At 47.0% G+C, this 12,672-nt stretch overlaps 1 protein-coding gene across 1 annotated transcript; it reads right to left on the bottom strand.

Annotated features, from left to right (window-relative positions):
- Positions 1 to 567: 567 nt before the first annotated feature.
- On the bottom strand, positions 568 to 11,060 carry KCNMB4 (potassium large conductance calcium-activated channel, subfamily M, beta member 4; the record flags this gene model as incomplete). The annotated part of the gene is made up of 2 exons (XM_009704912.1): positions 568 to 736; positions 10,933 to 11,060. Coding segments are annotated over 2 exons (297 nt in total), but the record flags the coding sequence as incomplete, so codon positions are not given.
- Positions 11,061 to 12,672: the final 1,612 nt, after the last annotated feature.

The raw sequence follows: 12,672 nt of genomic DNA, 5'->3' as shown, positions 1-12,672 counted from the left end.
CTTAAATTTTGAATTTTAAAATGAAGTTCTACACAGTGAAAAAAGTCAAAATCAGCACAGTGTTATTTTAGTCTTAAAGCTTAAACAAACAAACAAGCAAAAAAACAACAAAACAAAACAAAGGTCAAAAAAAAAAATCCAAAAGAACCAAACTTTATTATTTTGGAAAAACAGTCTATCATAAAGTAAATATTTTAAATATTTAATATTAAACAATAGTAAAGATCACTTTGTGGAGATGAAATGAACGTCATCAGGGGTTTGTATAAACTGTCTCTCAATACTGCTAGGGCCTGGGTAGCTGCTCTTCAGGACTAACAGCGCACAACATATTTGGTGCAGTGTAGATTTTTTTTTTTTGGTAGAATATACTTATTTACTGTCATAGCAGAAGAAGCAATTAGCTGACATTTCATGGGGCCATCTCCCAAGAATAATCCTGAGGCAAGAGCAACTCCACCGTTGGAAGGAGGCGCAGCTGGGTGCCCTGCAGTCCTGCAGGTTTGTCATCTTGCCCCACTTGAGACCTTCTTGCAGGTTTTTCTTTTCCATCAGCAGTCTCGCCATTTACAAATGCTTCTTCTTTTTTATTGCCTCTGCCCTGACAGCCAAGCTCTTGGCACAGATGGTCAGGACCACGATGAGGACTCCAACCAGGAAGGTAACCAGAGGCCAGAGGAAGCAGTGCAAGAGGACAGTCTCATCATGGGTGCGCTTCAGCATCACATCATCTGGCCTGTGAAGAGGAGGAACAGAAGAGGAAGAAAATATAAATCAACTCGACATCATCAATTCATCATAAGTGGAAAGCATCTGCCATGGAAAAAATAAGTGTTTTATTTGCGACAGTGTTAGAAAATGATTTAAGTGGACCATTTCATTCTCTGCTTTCGTTTGCCCGTCTATCATCAGCACTCATGGCAGGTCACGAGGGCTTTCCACTTGCGGTGTTTACAGGCTGACAATTTCATTCAGATTAAAAAATAAATAAGTAAAAAAAGTGTTGGTACTTCAGGTCTTACAGGGGTCGTGGTCATCACAAACAGCCTCATGAGATACAATATCACAACTATGGATTGAAAAACAACTCCAGCAAAAACATAATACCAGGCTGCAGTTATACATATCTACCTCAAATGGCATCAGATACTGTGCAATGAGTTTAAAGCGCAATCAAAGCTTCCCTTTTAGCTTTGACCCCTGATGTGTTCATGGGGCTACATGGAGGCTCCTGGCTGTCGTTTGGGTCTGGATGGAGAGCCAGTCCCTGTCCTCAGTGCTGCATTGCTGGGGGCCCAGGGTAGCCCAGCCACACTGGCAGGCAGGGGGCTGCACAAAACCTACCCCCAGGAGGACTCCTGCCTGGCCCTGGGGTGCTGGGGGCTCCCGACTCAGCTCCTTCCCAGCAGAGGCTACTTCAGCGATAAGCTACGATTTGGTACTGCAAACACCAGCATCTCAGTGACCTTGAGTATGCTCCTAGAGGGACGCTTTGGGGAGCCTCCCCTGAAGATCTGAACCCCCATGCCTCTGCCAAGAGCATTTAACACCCAGTCACTGTTGGGTTTGTGATGGATTTATACATTTCCAAAGGGAAATGGAGGGAGGAGGAGAATAGCAAGGAGGAGGCATCTCAAGAGGTTTGGAAATTCAGCTGTGCCACATGTCTGAAAGATCAGGTGTCCGTCTGTCTCTTCCAAGTCTGGGAAGTTGGTTGGGAAATCTGACGGCAGGTTTTCCTCAGCTCTGGCTCTTTCTGCTCTCCCTGCAGCTTAACCATTATTAAATCAGTCTCGTGGCATTTGCACTTCGCTGTTGCCTTCCCATCTACAGCCAGAGACATGCAGTCTGCTGGAAAACTATCTGCAAAGGAAGGAAACAGAACTTTCTCTAACTAGGAAAATATACATAGTTTTGACTCATATTGGTCCTCACTTACATTGAACACTCTCATCCCATGTTGTTTCATCAACACCACTCGATGCTCCTTGGAGGAACAAACCTCAAGGTCTAACAGCCTGGCAACCCAAGCTCATCGAGCTGGGTCCTGGGAGTTGAGCTCTCCTAAGGCACGGGCACACGGGAAGAGATACCTGCGACGTGACTGTGCTGTCTCTCGCCCAACAGCTTCATCCTTGTCAGACAGCAGCACTAAGAAAACATTCCCTGTAGATGAAACAAGAAGAAACTCTTTTTCCTTCACTGAGAAGTTAACTAATGGAGATGTCTGCAAATCTACAGGGTTTTATCCATCCTTAAGGAGTTGGTGGACCCAGACCGCCAGGCTACATCTGATCCCTGGTGTAATTGCACCTGCATTTGCATTTGGGGGTCTCTCCCCCAAAACTGCTGTGTGGACGTTCCTCTGCACCCTGCCAGCCTGTAAGTCCCCAAGGCCAGCACCATGCCACTCTCTTTATTTGTGTAGTAAGGAGCAGAGTAAGTTGAAACTCGGCAACATAAAATAAGATCAAAAGAAACCCAGGTGTATTCAGTAGTGGAACATGTGAAGTCTGCTCAACCAAAATCCTCCAGACACATAATCAGGCATATGTGGAGACCATAAATTGAATAAAATAATATTAATTTTATGGGCACAAACTCACCAGCCTATGCCCTATAAATGACAGCACCCGAACAGAAAAATCCTTTCACAGGAGGTATAATACTGCTCCCCTCGTATTTACTGTGTCATCACCTGTGAGTAACAGAGTGCTAATTGGCAAGGAGGCCATAAGTAGGCGGCATTCAATCCTCACAGCTCCCAGTTTACAACTGATGTTTAATTTTAAGTGGTTTTTTTTTAAAGCAGATACTAATCAAATATTTCAAAAATAAGGGGCAAGCAAACAAACTAGAAAACTGGACTTAGTTAAAAAAGAAAGTGGGAGAGCAAGATGTCCTTTTGATTGAATCCTAGATATTTTGGAAAACATCTGTACCAAAGGTAGCAGCGATGGATGCCAAACACTCATTATAGGTGTGACTGTAACTCTTGCAACTTAGTAATTTAAAAGAGTTTCCCTTTTGAAAGAGTCAAAGACTTACAGAGGCCTTTAATGAAGCCTCAAGATGAGGTTTGGGTTCAGATAGATATTATTGCTGTTCTTAGCTACAGCAAGAGTCCCTGTGCAATTCCTACGTGGCAGAAGGTGTGCAGCAGTTCACTGTCAACTGCTCACAGCATCCCTTCAGACAGTGCATTAAGTCATGTCTGGGTCCCCCCAAAATACATCATTAGACGACTATTGTCACCACATTTAAAACATTAAATGCCATTCTTTAGTCAAGAGGAGGGTGACCTGGCACACAGGAGAGCTCAGGGACCCTTCAGGATGTAACCTCTTGGTACTGACTCTCAGTCCCCAAAAAATGGTGGGACAAATCTCAGCCTTGCTCCTACTTGGTTTAATCTGCATCATAATTCTGGAAGAATTACCATACTTTCAGCTGCTCTTTATCTTATCCCAGATTAACTTTCCAGTGCAGATAAGCACTGCTGGACCTCAGGAGTGAATGAAAAAAGTTAATAAAGGCAGGCAGCACTGACGGCAGATAGATTGCACGCTCCTGGATGGCAACATCCTGGTTACCTGCCTGTAACAGCCCATGGAAACTTAGCAAGATCACCTCTGGCAGCATATAATGCCATTTCTTTGCACTCATATGATTCCCTCCCTCTCCCATCAGGACCAGCTCCTCTTTCCTGCATCTGCTGACCCATGCAGAGATGTCGCAGGGCAGAGCACTGGGGAGCACTGGGGAGCACTGGGGCGGCAGGAGGAGGCAGCGGAGGATGGAAGCCTGGGCTCGGCAGTGCCCGGTTGAGGGTCCCTTCCCTGCAGATCCATTATCGGAGCTGACAACAGTTATGGAAAGTGCTCTGGAAAACAGCTTAGAGGGTGTAACGGCAGCAGAGGGTCCCACTGAGATGCAGCTTTTACAGCAGAGGGAAATACCTGAAGAGGGGTTATTGAAAAAGAAAATATTTACTACTTTCCTTTACAAGATAACTCCTTTTACCTCTGCTTTTTGGTACGGAGATTGCAAACAATGGCAAATAACACATTCCAGAGCAAGGAGGGAAAACCAGCCCCGCCGCACCCTCAGGACGCACTGCATGAGACCCTGAGCCCGCCGTCCTGCTGCCGCAGCCCAGGGCTGGTGCCGGCAGGGAACCCCTGCAGCTGAGCTGGCCAACGCGACCTGAGAAGGACCGTCCAGGCAGAGGAAAACACCTCTGACCAGGACAAACACCCCAGTGGCACACAGGTTATACTGGGCTTGCAAGTCCACGGCAAGAGCAGCCCGAGGAGCCGGGGTCGGGCAGCCAGATGTTCCCTGCAGCAGGAACGCCGCAGCCCCAGCAGCCCATGGCTCTGCAGGAGATGCGCAGAGGTAACCCCAGGGGCTTGGGGGGTCATCATGACCCCGCGTGCCGCGGCCTGCGAACGTGGTAACTGCGCTCATCCCCAGGTTTTTGCTTGCTCCTTGGAAAGAGGGGTAGGAAGGCATGAGGCGGGTGGCTAGCAAGCCGAACTTCCAAGTCTTGTCTCAGCGGCCAGGGACTGGCATGGTGGGCAGTGTGAGCGAGGGCCTAGGAGGCCACCTGGCTAAAAACCTGAAGCACGAACATGTTTGCCTTTGTTTCCAGGTGATCCATGCCACACTAAAAATCATAGGTATTTCACGTGAGAACTGTGAGGTCCAAAACAAAAGACTGGAGAAAAATCAGGAGCTAGAGGGAGTTAGAATCAGAATTAATCAGATGAATTAAATATAGCAAAGTCATTAGTGATTAACTAACAGGTTAGCCTACAGAGGCTGGATTTCACTTCTTCCAGGCTGTTTGTTATCCTCATGTGATGGCATCATAAAGAGCTATCCTCCACCTCCTGAAGAAATGAATTCTCAGGCAGAGCAGAATGGCCACCACCACCCAAGCGAGCCTCCAAAGGAACTGGTGGGGTGCACAGGGCCGCTGTCCTCTGACGTCTGAGTCTGCAGAGTGTCTGGGGACATCCCTGGGCCAACTCCTAAGTGACCCTGCAATGAACCCTGAGGCATAAGGAACAAAATCTGTTTGTTGAAAGTACCCAGAGCAGCAGCCAGGACTGCAGAGGCACTGCTTGGCCTGCGGGACGCACCTGCGATGCTGGGCGGCTCGCTGCAGCATCCTGCTTGGGGCTGAGTTGGTCACCGGGGTACTGCATCAGCCTCCCCTCGGGGATCACTGAGAGCCAAATCTGTCCTGCTGTCCCAGTACAAAAACCTTTGGCTTTTGCTCCAAGACTTACACAGTGATTAATAGAAGAGAGTTGCCCCGCATGTTTTTGAATCAGAAATACACACACAGAGATACTTGCCTTGCCAAGCACAAACGGAGAGCATCACCAAGAGAGCAAAGTCACTGACGGCGAGCTGTGAGGTTTACGTGGCCTGTCATGGTTCCTTCTGAGCCCTGAGATAATCACGACGGCCGCGGTGCGAGGTGAGAGGAGCCAGAGTTGGGATGTGTCAGCGGGGATGGACCCCCAGCGTGGTGCTGCACCACGATGGAGGTGGCCAGGAGTTCAGGAACCAGACACCCTACGGGGCCTTCAGGAGAATGAAGCTTTGGGTGGTTGTCACTTGCCCATGAAACAGAAGCACACAGCAGCAGAAAAATACTGCAGCCACCTTGGGAGCTCTAGATACAGGCCAAAGGAGCAGAAAGTTTTAGTTGAAATCTCTGGATTCCACCTCTAAAACAATAACTCTTATCGACAGCAGAAGCAAGGAGAGCAGGAGCCTGGAAAGGAGCCACAGAGCTGCCGCAGGAATGGCAGGAGTGGCAGAGGAGGCTAGCAGGGCCAGACAGATAAAACAAGGGGATGGTGGCAGGGGGAAGGGAGAAAGATGTATTTAACAGGCAAGCAGCAGAAAGAAGAGAAGAGAGAGGGCTGTACTTCCACAGCAAACAACCCCTTTCCTCGGGAAGAAAAATAAATAGCTATCAGGACACCCGAAACACAGTAACATACTGTTGTGGTTTTGCGTGGCAAGGTCAGCACGTATTGAAACTGCAGGTTTGACTTATTCTTGCTACTTTTGCAGAGGCGACCTGCCTGTTCCCAGAGTTTGAAGGCTTGTGGTTTGGCTTGGAAACAGAAAAGGGAAGGTGCCCCTGTCCCCAGGGGAAAGCCTCTCCTGACAAAGATGCAGCTTTGCTGGAAGCCCCCACCCAGCATTGCTTCCCTGGCGCTGAGGCAGCGATGCTGAACCCAAAAGAGGTACCTCATGCCTGGAAACGTGTTTCATTTCCCTGTGAAAATCAGCAGATATAATTAAAGATATTGCCTTGTCCCTGCAAGTATTGTGCATTTAATAAACCCATCTTTGCCTTGTGACTTCCATAGAATACTTCAGTTCAAAGATGTTGACCAGAGGGGTTGCACACATTCCCCCTAAGCTCGGTTACGGAGCATCTCTTGTTTCTAGCGATGCTGCTGTTCAGCTCTCCAGTAAATGCAAAGCCTCTCGAGGGGATGCACCCAAACTCCTAACACCAGTTACCAGTGAATCATACAGTGGCAGGGGCAAGGGAGACATAGTGGGATAAAAAGTGGAAAAAAGCCTGAGTACTTTCAAGTCCTGCTGAGGCATCGAGACCTGGTTCTGCTGCAAACGGTGACGGCCACTGTGCAGCACCACCACCCCTGCCCAGCAGCAGCCCCAGGGTGAAAGAAGAATGAACAAACTGTTAAAAAAAAAAAAAAAGCCCTAAAAGTCTCCACCTTAACTCTGAAAACACACCTTTCCCTTTCACTGAACAGACAAGGAGGGAAGAATTTTGTTCACGTTGCTGAAAGGTGAGGCCAGCACTTATATTTAGCAGGACTTTGAGCTGAGGTCTGGAGCCTCGTGGGGCTCTGACCGGGGTGACTGGATTAGTTGTTGCCTTATGCAACACGTCCCTGTTAGGGGCTGCCAAGCCGTTCAGACAGACACTGGATAAAGCAGGCCTCCATCAGAGCCCTCGGAGCAGTTACTGAACATTGTGGGAAGAATCGCAGTGCCGGCACTACCAAGAAGTCATGTAGGACCAAAAAGGTACAGGCAGGAAAACATTTCAGTCATCACTTATGCACCACACCTTGCAATTTATGTGACATAGCGAAAGCTGACAGAGGCAGGGGCACAGGATAGGGAAATCTTACAAATATTTTTTTTTATTCATACAATCTGGATTTAAAGATGTTTGCAATCTGCATACACTTATTTTGCCCGCAATTATTCACATCCCTTCACTAAGACAAGCCCTCATCGGTACCGTTTTCCCCTGTTGTTGTAAGACGCAGAGATCCTCAGCTGGACGGCTGCCCGCAGAGGCAGTGCTACGTCTTACTAACAGTAAAGTCCTTTCCCTTGCAGGCCCGAGCACTGCTCCACAGGTGATACAGTCAAAGAAAAGACACGAAATAGCAACACCATCTTCTGACTGGAGGGAATTAGTTTAGAAAACTTTGTGAAGTACCAGAGCAAACTGAGATTTCTGTTCCACCATTTATGAATGAGCAGCCCTACCACCTGAGCACCCTTGGCTTCTGCAGATAACCGCTCCCAGCGGCGTGGCCTGCAGGGTACCCCAACACCCTACCGGTGGTCATTGATCACCAGACGGCGCTTGCTCTTCAAACCTCAGGTGGATTTGTGTACAGTAAACACAGAGAAGTGTAAAGCGTGGCTGGCTCATCTGCTGCTCTGCAGCAAAGGAATCGCAGAGTGTTCTTGCCGTACTGGACGAACCCAGAGCTAAAAAGTAATAATGCCACATAAATGAGCCACTAATAAGAAATTACTTGGCGTATGTTGTTCTGCCTGCCTCTGCATGGCATGAGAATGAGGGGTCTGAGCTGATGGAGATCTTGGTTCCTCTCTTTTTGTTCTTGTTGTTGATGTCAATGAGACTTGGAACGTGAAGAAATAAAGTGAGAGGATCTCGCCCATCCCACCTGTTCCCACAGGCCTCCCACTTTAGGGCACGCAGCTGTGACCTTGTTTGCATGTGGTCAGGACTACAGACCCCCTGGGACACTCGGTGTGAGATCCATGAACGCTGAAGCTCTAGAGCTCAGTGCCTTCTCAAACTTTTGGCAACAGCCTGAGAACTTTATCTGAATTTGTCATTTATTTCGTGCTCTGAAACACTGGGGGTTGGTTTTTGCTGGGCAGGGTTCCCTTCAGACCGGAGTATCATCACACCAACAGACAGACACCTTCACCAGGGGTCCAGAAAAGCAACTTTCCCATGCAGTTCGCACCACTTGGTCCAAAGCTAGCCAGAGGCGAGAGGGACACTAAAGGGAAGTGCCTGCAGTGGCAAAACAAAACTCTGCTTTCCAGTAAAACGCTGAGCTCCAAGCTAAGCCACGCTTTGGTTCCCTAGGATAAACGTCAGCTGGCTAGTTGTGCTGGGCCTCTCTACTTATATTAGCCAAGAATGATTGAATTTGCCAAGTCTGCTTCTCACTCCTTTTGTATAACTTTGAACTATATAAATGGCATCATGTTGTTCTTCTTTTCAAAGCAGTCCGTTGAAATGTGCCCCACCAAACTGGGGGGAGGTGTTACCTAACAGTGTGCTCTGCATACAGCAACAATTCTGAGAATGATGCTAAACCAAGTCTGATGAAGAGAAGACAATGTTCATTCATTGCCCAGATATTTACCTAGAATTTCATTCCACTATTTCAAGAAAGTATCAATATTGCACATACTACTGCCTCTAAGGAACCTGACACTGTATTCTGTATGTTTTGTATAGACGGACACAGAAGAGTTAGCTCATCCTCACAGTTAAAAAAATACTGACAGAAAATAGTCACTTCTCTTTTGAAGTGAACCGATTTTTCTCTCAGTTTGTATGGTTTTTTGCTGCTTCACAAGCTGTTTAGTCATCATTGCTCTAAACGTATACCTAAGCAGGCATATTCCTAGTCAGCAAAACTTATCTCTCAAAGCTCATCCCTATCTCCAGAAGAAAATAGATGGTGTACACATTTCAGCTTAGACTATCTTCAGGTATCTCTGGCAGTGAGACTCTATTCTGCTGTGTACAAATTGTTGTATGATCAGCAAAAGGCAGCATTCCAAGGCAGCCGCTGCATTTGGCAAGAACATTTAACAGTACAGGATGCAGCAACTATAAGGAGAAAACCTTGCCCGAGTGCTGCACAATTCCTCAGTGTCAGCCTACAGACAGGCAGACCCTAGGCAGTATACAGTCTCTGAAAAATTTTGTCTTTGCTTCACTGACAGATGTGATGTGAGAACCAGCTCACCCAGCTCTGGACGCCAGCCACCCAGGTGCCTGCACCCGAGCAGATCACTCTGAGATCCCTTACAGGAGAGAAGTAAACATCTCTGGGTATCTGACCTATATTAGGCATTTATTTTGGGGTAATAATGAAAGGCTTCTATTTCTCTCCACTGACTCTAAAAGCTAAATTTCACAGCATCTTGTCCACACCAGCTCAGATGAATCCTAGCCATGAGGTCTCCTGCAGAAGATCCCATGTTCCGGCAGCGGCTGCTGCAGGTCCCAGGTCTCAGCACCGCAGGGAACTGGCAGCACCTGCCGCCCAAAAAAAGCCATAACCGTCACTCAGCTCCTGGTTAGCAGACCCAAGCATTGGCACCTTGTGAACCAAAGCAGCTCCCAAGAAGGTCCCTGCCAGGTCTCATGTCAACGCACAGGGTGCCCTAAGTTTCAAGCTCTGCATGCTGTAGGCAGTGCTGCTTTCCCCCCTATGAGAAACAACTAGTTTTTGCTACAAAGCGTTGGTGGTTTCCCTCTGCAAAGAGTTAACTAGGGACAAGAGACTCTCCTCCTGGGCACACCGGTTAGGTCTATGGTCTCTCCAGGGAGTGGACAACAATCATAGCCAGCCTAGGACAAACCTGAAGCCCCCACTGCACTCAGAGGGCCACCCCCAGGAGAGCTGGGTGTCTCTCTGCCTACCACTCTGCTCCAGCTCCCCAGCTCCTCCAAGGTCCAACCACACACTGGCAGCCACTTTCCTCCTGTGTGGACCCCAAAATTGGAATCTAAACCCCATAAAACCTTGGCTGATCTGGAGATCTTAAATATTCTCTTTCTACCTCCCTGTCTACATGTACCTATCATCCCAATCATTACTGTTCTCCCAAGTCCTTCCAGCGAGCCTCCACACTGCAATAACAGTAAGTTGCTGCTGCCACATCACCTTTTATTTCCTGGCACATCACCAGCAGAAGGAGACAGGCAAAAGGACTCCCTCCTCTTCCCATTTACCGGAGGAAGGGAACCACGTCACACTTATACACATGTAAATCACATCAACATCGGTAGTAAAAGTAAGAAGTGAAACAGAAGAGGAGATGCTTGAAGTTACAGCTTTCTGCTCTGTAAGCATGTATGAAAACTGGAAGTTCTGTGAACGTTTATTATATGTATCATCTGATTCATTAAACCTCTATGAACACAATTACTGAGTTGGTTTGTACTATTTACTGATGTCCCCTTTTCTTCCAGCCCCTCATGAACACAGTAGGATTTCTCTTTCATGGAGGGAAGGAAGGTTAATATCCAAGCCAGAAATTTGCTATCTGAGAGTTAAAAGCCAAGATGATTTTTGCCATAAAATGACATGTGTTAAGGGAAACTTTCCTCAGAGTTTCGTATTTTCACTTCGAGTGGTATAAACACTTCTCCGTTTTCTACATAGCTTTTCATCAACAGACTTGTCTTGCAAAGTTCTGTGCTAAATTCTGAGAGATAAACCACATCACTATATGGGGGTGTGTGTATATACATATGCATGTATTTATATATATTTTCAAACAGAACCAACAGACAGCTGTTAAACAGATGCATAAGCACTTCTGCCTATGCAAATGCAGATTACTCACCTCAAGTGCTGGTTAAAATAGCATGTAAATGGTTGCGAACCCACTTTCTCCTTCCAGTATTTCTGCTTGTACGTGACGTTCTCAGAGTTCTCCTGATCGTCTCTTGCACAGGGAGGGATGTACGAACACTGCCAACACACATTGCAAAACAGAGTTACTTCTGCGCTCAAGAACGTAGGGCATCACTTTCTCTGCATTTTTCCTCATAATACCAGTGTGACTGAAAAGAATAATAAGTACAAGCTCCAAAGAAACAAAAAAGAAAAGTTAGCTGAACTTTACTTCCATTGCTAGTTACTCCCTGCAGGTACTGGAAAAGAGTACGCCAGCATTCAGAAACAAAATAAAAGCTTTATCATGTTTTGTTCCATTATCAAACCAACCTGCCACGTAACGCTTTGGGTTTTTGCATGATGAATGTAAAAATGATAGTTTCACTTTGATGTATTCTTAGCCAGCTGCATGGATTTCCTGTTTTCAGTGAGGCACGTAATCACAAGTGTTGTTTAGCACCATGCTAATAAATAACCAAAATATTCCAGCAAGGTTTCCCAGATGATGCGCTATCTGATATCTGGCTGATATCCACTGGCAAAAGACAGGTATTCTTCCACTGTTACAACACGGGGAAACAAGCACAGAAAGTTCAAAGCCCCACTTCAGCAGAAAGGTTCAGCATCTGCTTCTGCTGTATAGAAGTCAACAAGAGTCGAGGTGCAGCTGAGCTATCTGCAGATCTCGCCCTCAGACATCTGCTTCAAAGTCCAAAGAGATCAAGGGAAGTTTCTCCCCCAGCCTGGTGCACTTGGGACCGGGCTTTCAGAGACTCAGCTCTGGGTCACACACAATGCACGTACTTGTTTCCAAGTCTCGTCTTCGACACACCACCCTTCCCTCCTAGCCACAGAGAGTTAAACATGAAAAAACAAATAGTCCACTGAATCCAGTGTTGGCAGTATCAGGATCTCAGTGTCCAAGCACACTCCCTCCTGTTGTTGCCAGACATCCATACGGGAGATCATTACAGGAGTTGTTGAACCAAACCGAGTAACACAGCTTCACAATAATTTTTACATTCATCATGCATATGTTATCCAAGACTCCAGGTGCACACACAGATTTTAATTCCTTTAAAACTGGGAGTTGCAAGCAGAAAAATGTCACCGCGAAGGTAGGTAAAAAGCCTCCTACTTAGGTAGGATGAGGCAGCAGGAGTTGCAGGGTGTGGGAAGCCCCTAAAGGGATCCCCACATAGGATCACAACATGAGTTTCTTCTTCACAACATCCTGAAGGCAATAACAAGGAGAGAGAGACCCTCCCTAACATGAAAACAAAGATCACCTTGAGTCACTGCGCCTACTGAGTTCTTCCTCTACATGAGTTTCTTCTCCACAACATCCTGAAGGCAATAACAAGGAGAGAGAGAGACCCTCTCTAACATCAAAACAGAGATCACCTTGAGTCACTGCGCCTACTGAGTTCTTCCTCTCCCTCTCCATCTGCTGAGGTTTCACAGGGGCCTACCGCACCCCCAGCTGCACGCCGTACCCCAGCCGTACAGACCTACAAGTCCATCTCCACCACACAACAACTTGAATCTTTGCCATTCCAGAGGAATGGGAAAAATCTCAGGATTTCATTGCCTTGATCGTGTAAAACCTGACCACTTCTATCAGCACTCACAATTGCCGCTGGTAACTTCCATGCTTTGGACTAGAAGAATCTGCAAGGTCTTGCTT

Source organism: Cariama cristata, unplaced genomic scaffold (assembly GCF_000690535.1).
Source record: "Cariama cristata isolate BGI_N322 unplaced genomic scaffold, ASM69053v1 scaffold23817, whole genome shotgun sequence".
NCBI classification, from domain to species: domain Eukaryota; kingdom Metazoa; phylum Chordata; class Aves; order Cariamiformes; family Cariamidae; genus Cariama; species Cariama cristata.
The sequence above is the reverse complement of the archived record's forward strand: the minus strand, read 5'-3'. Positions and strand labels throughout refer to the sequence as shown.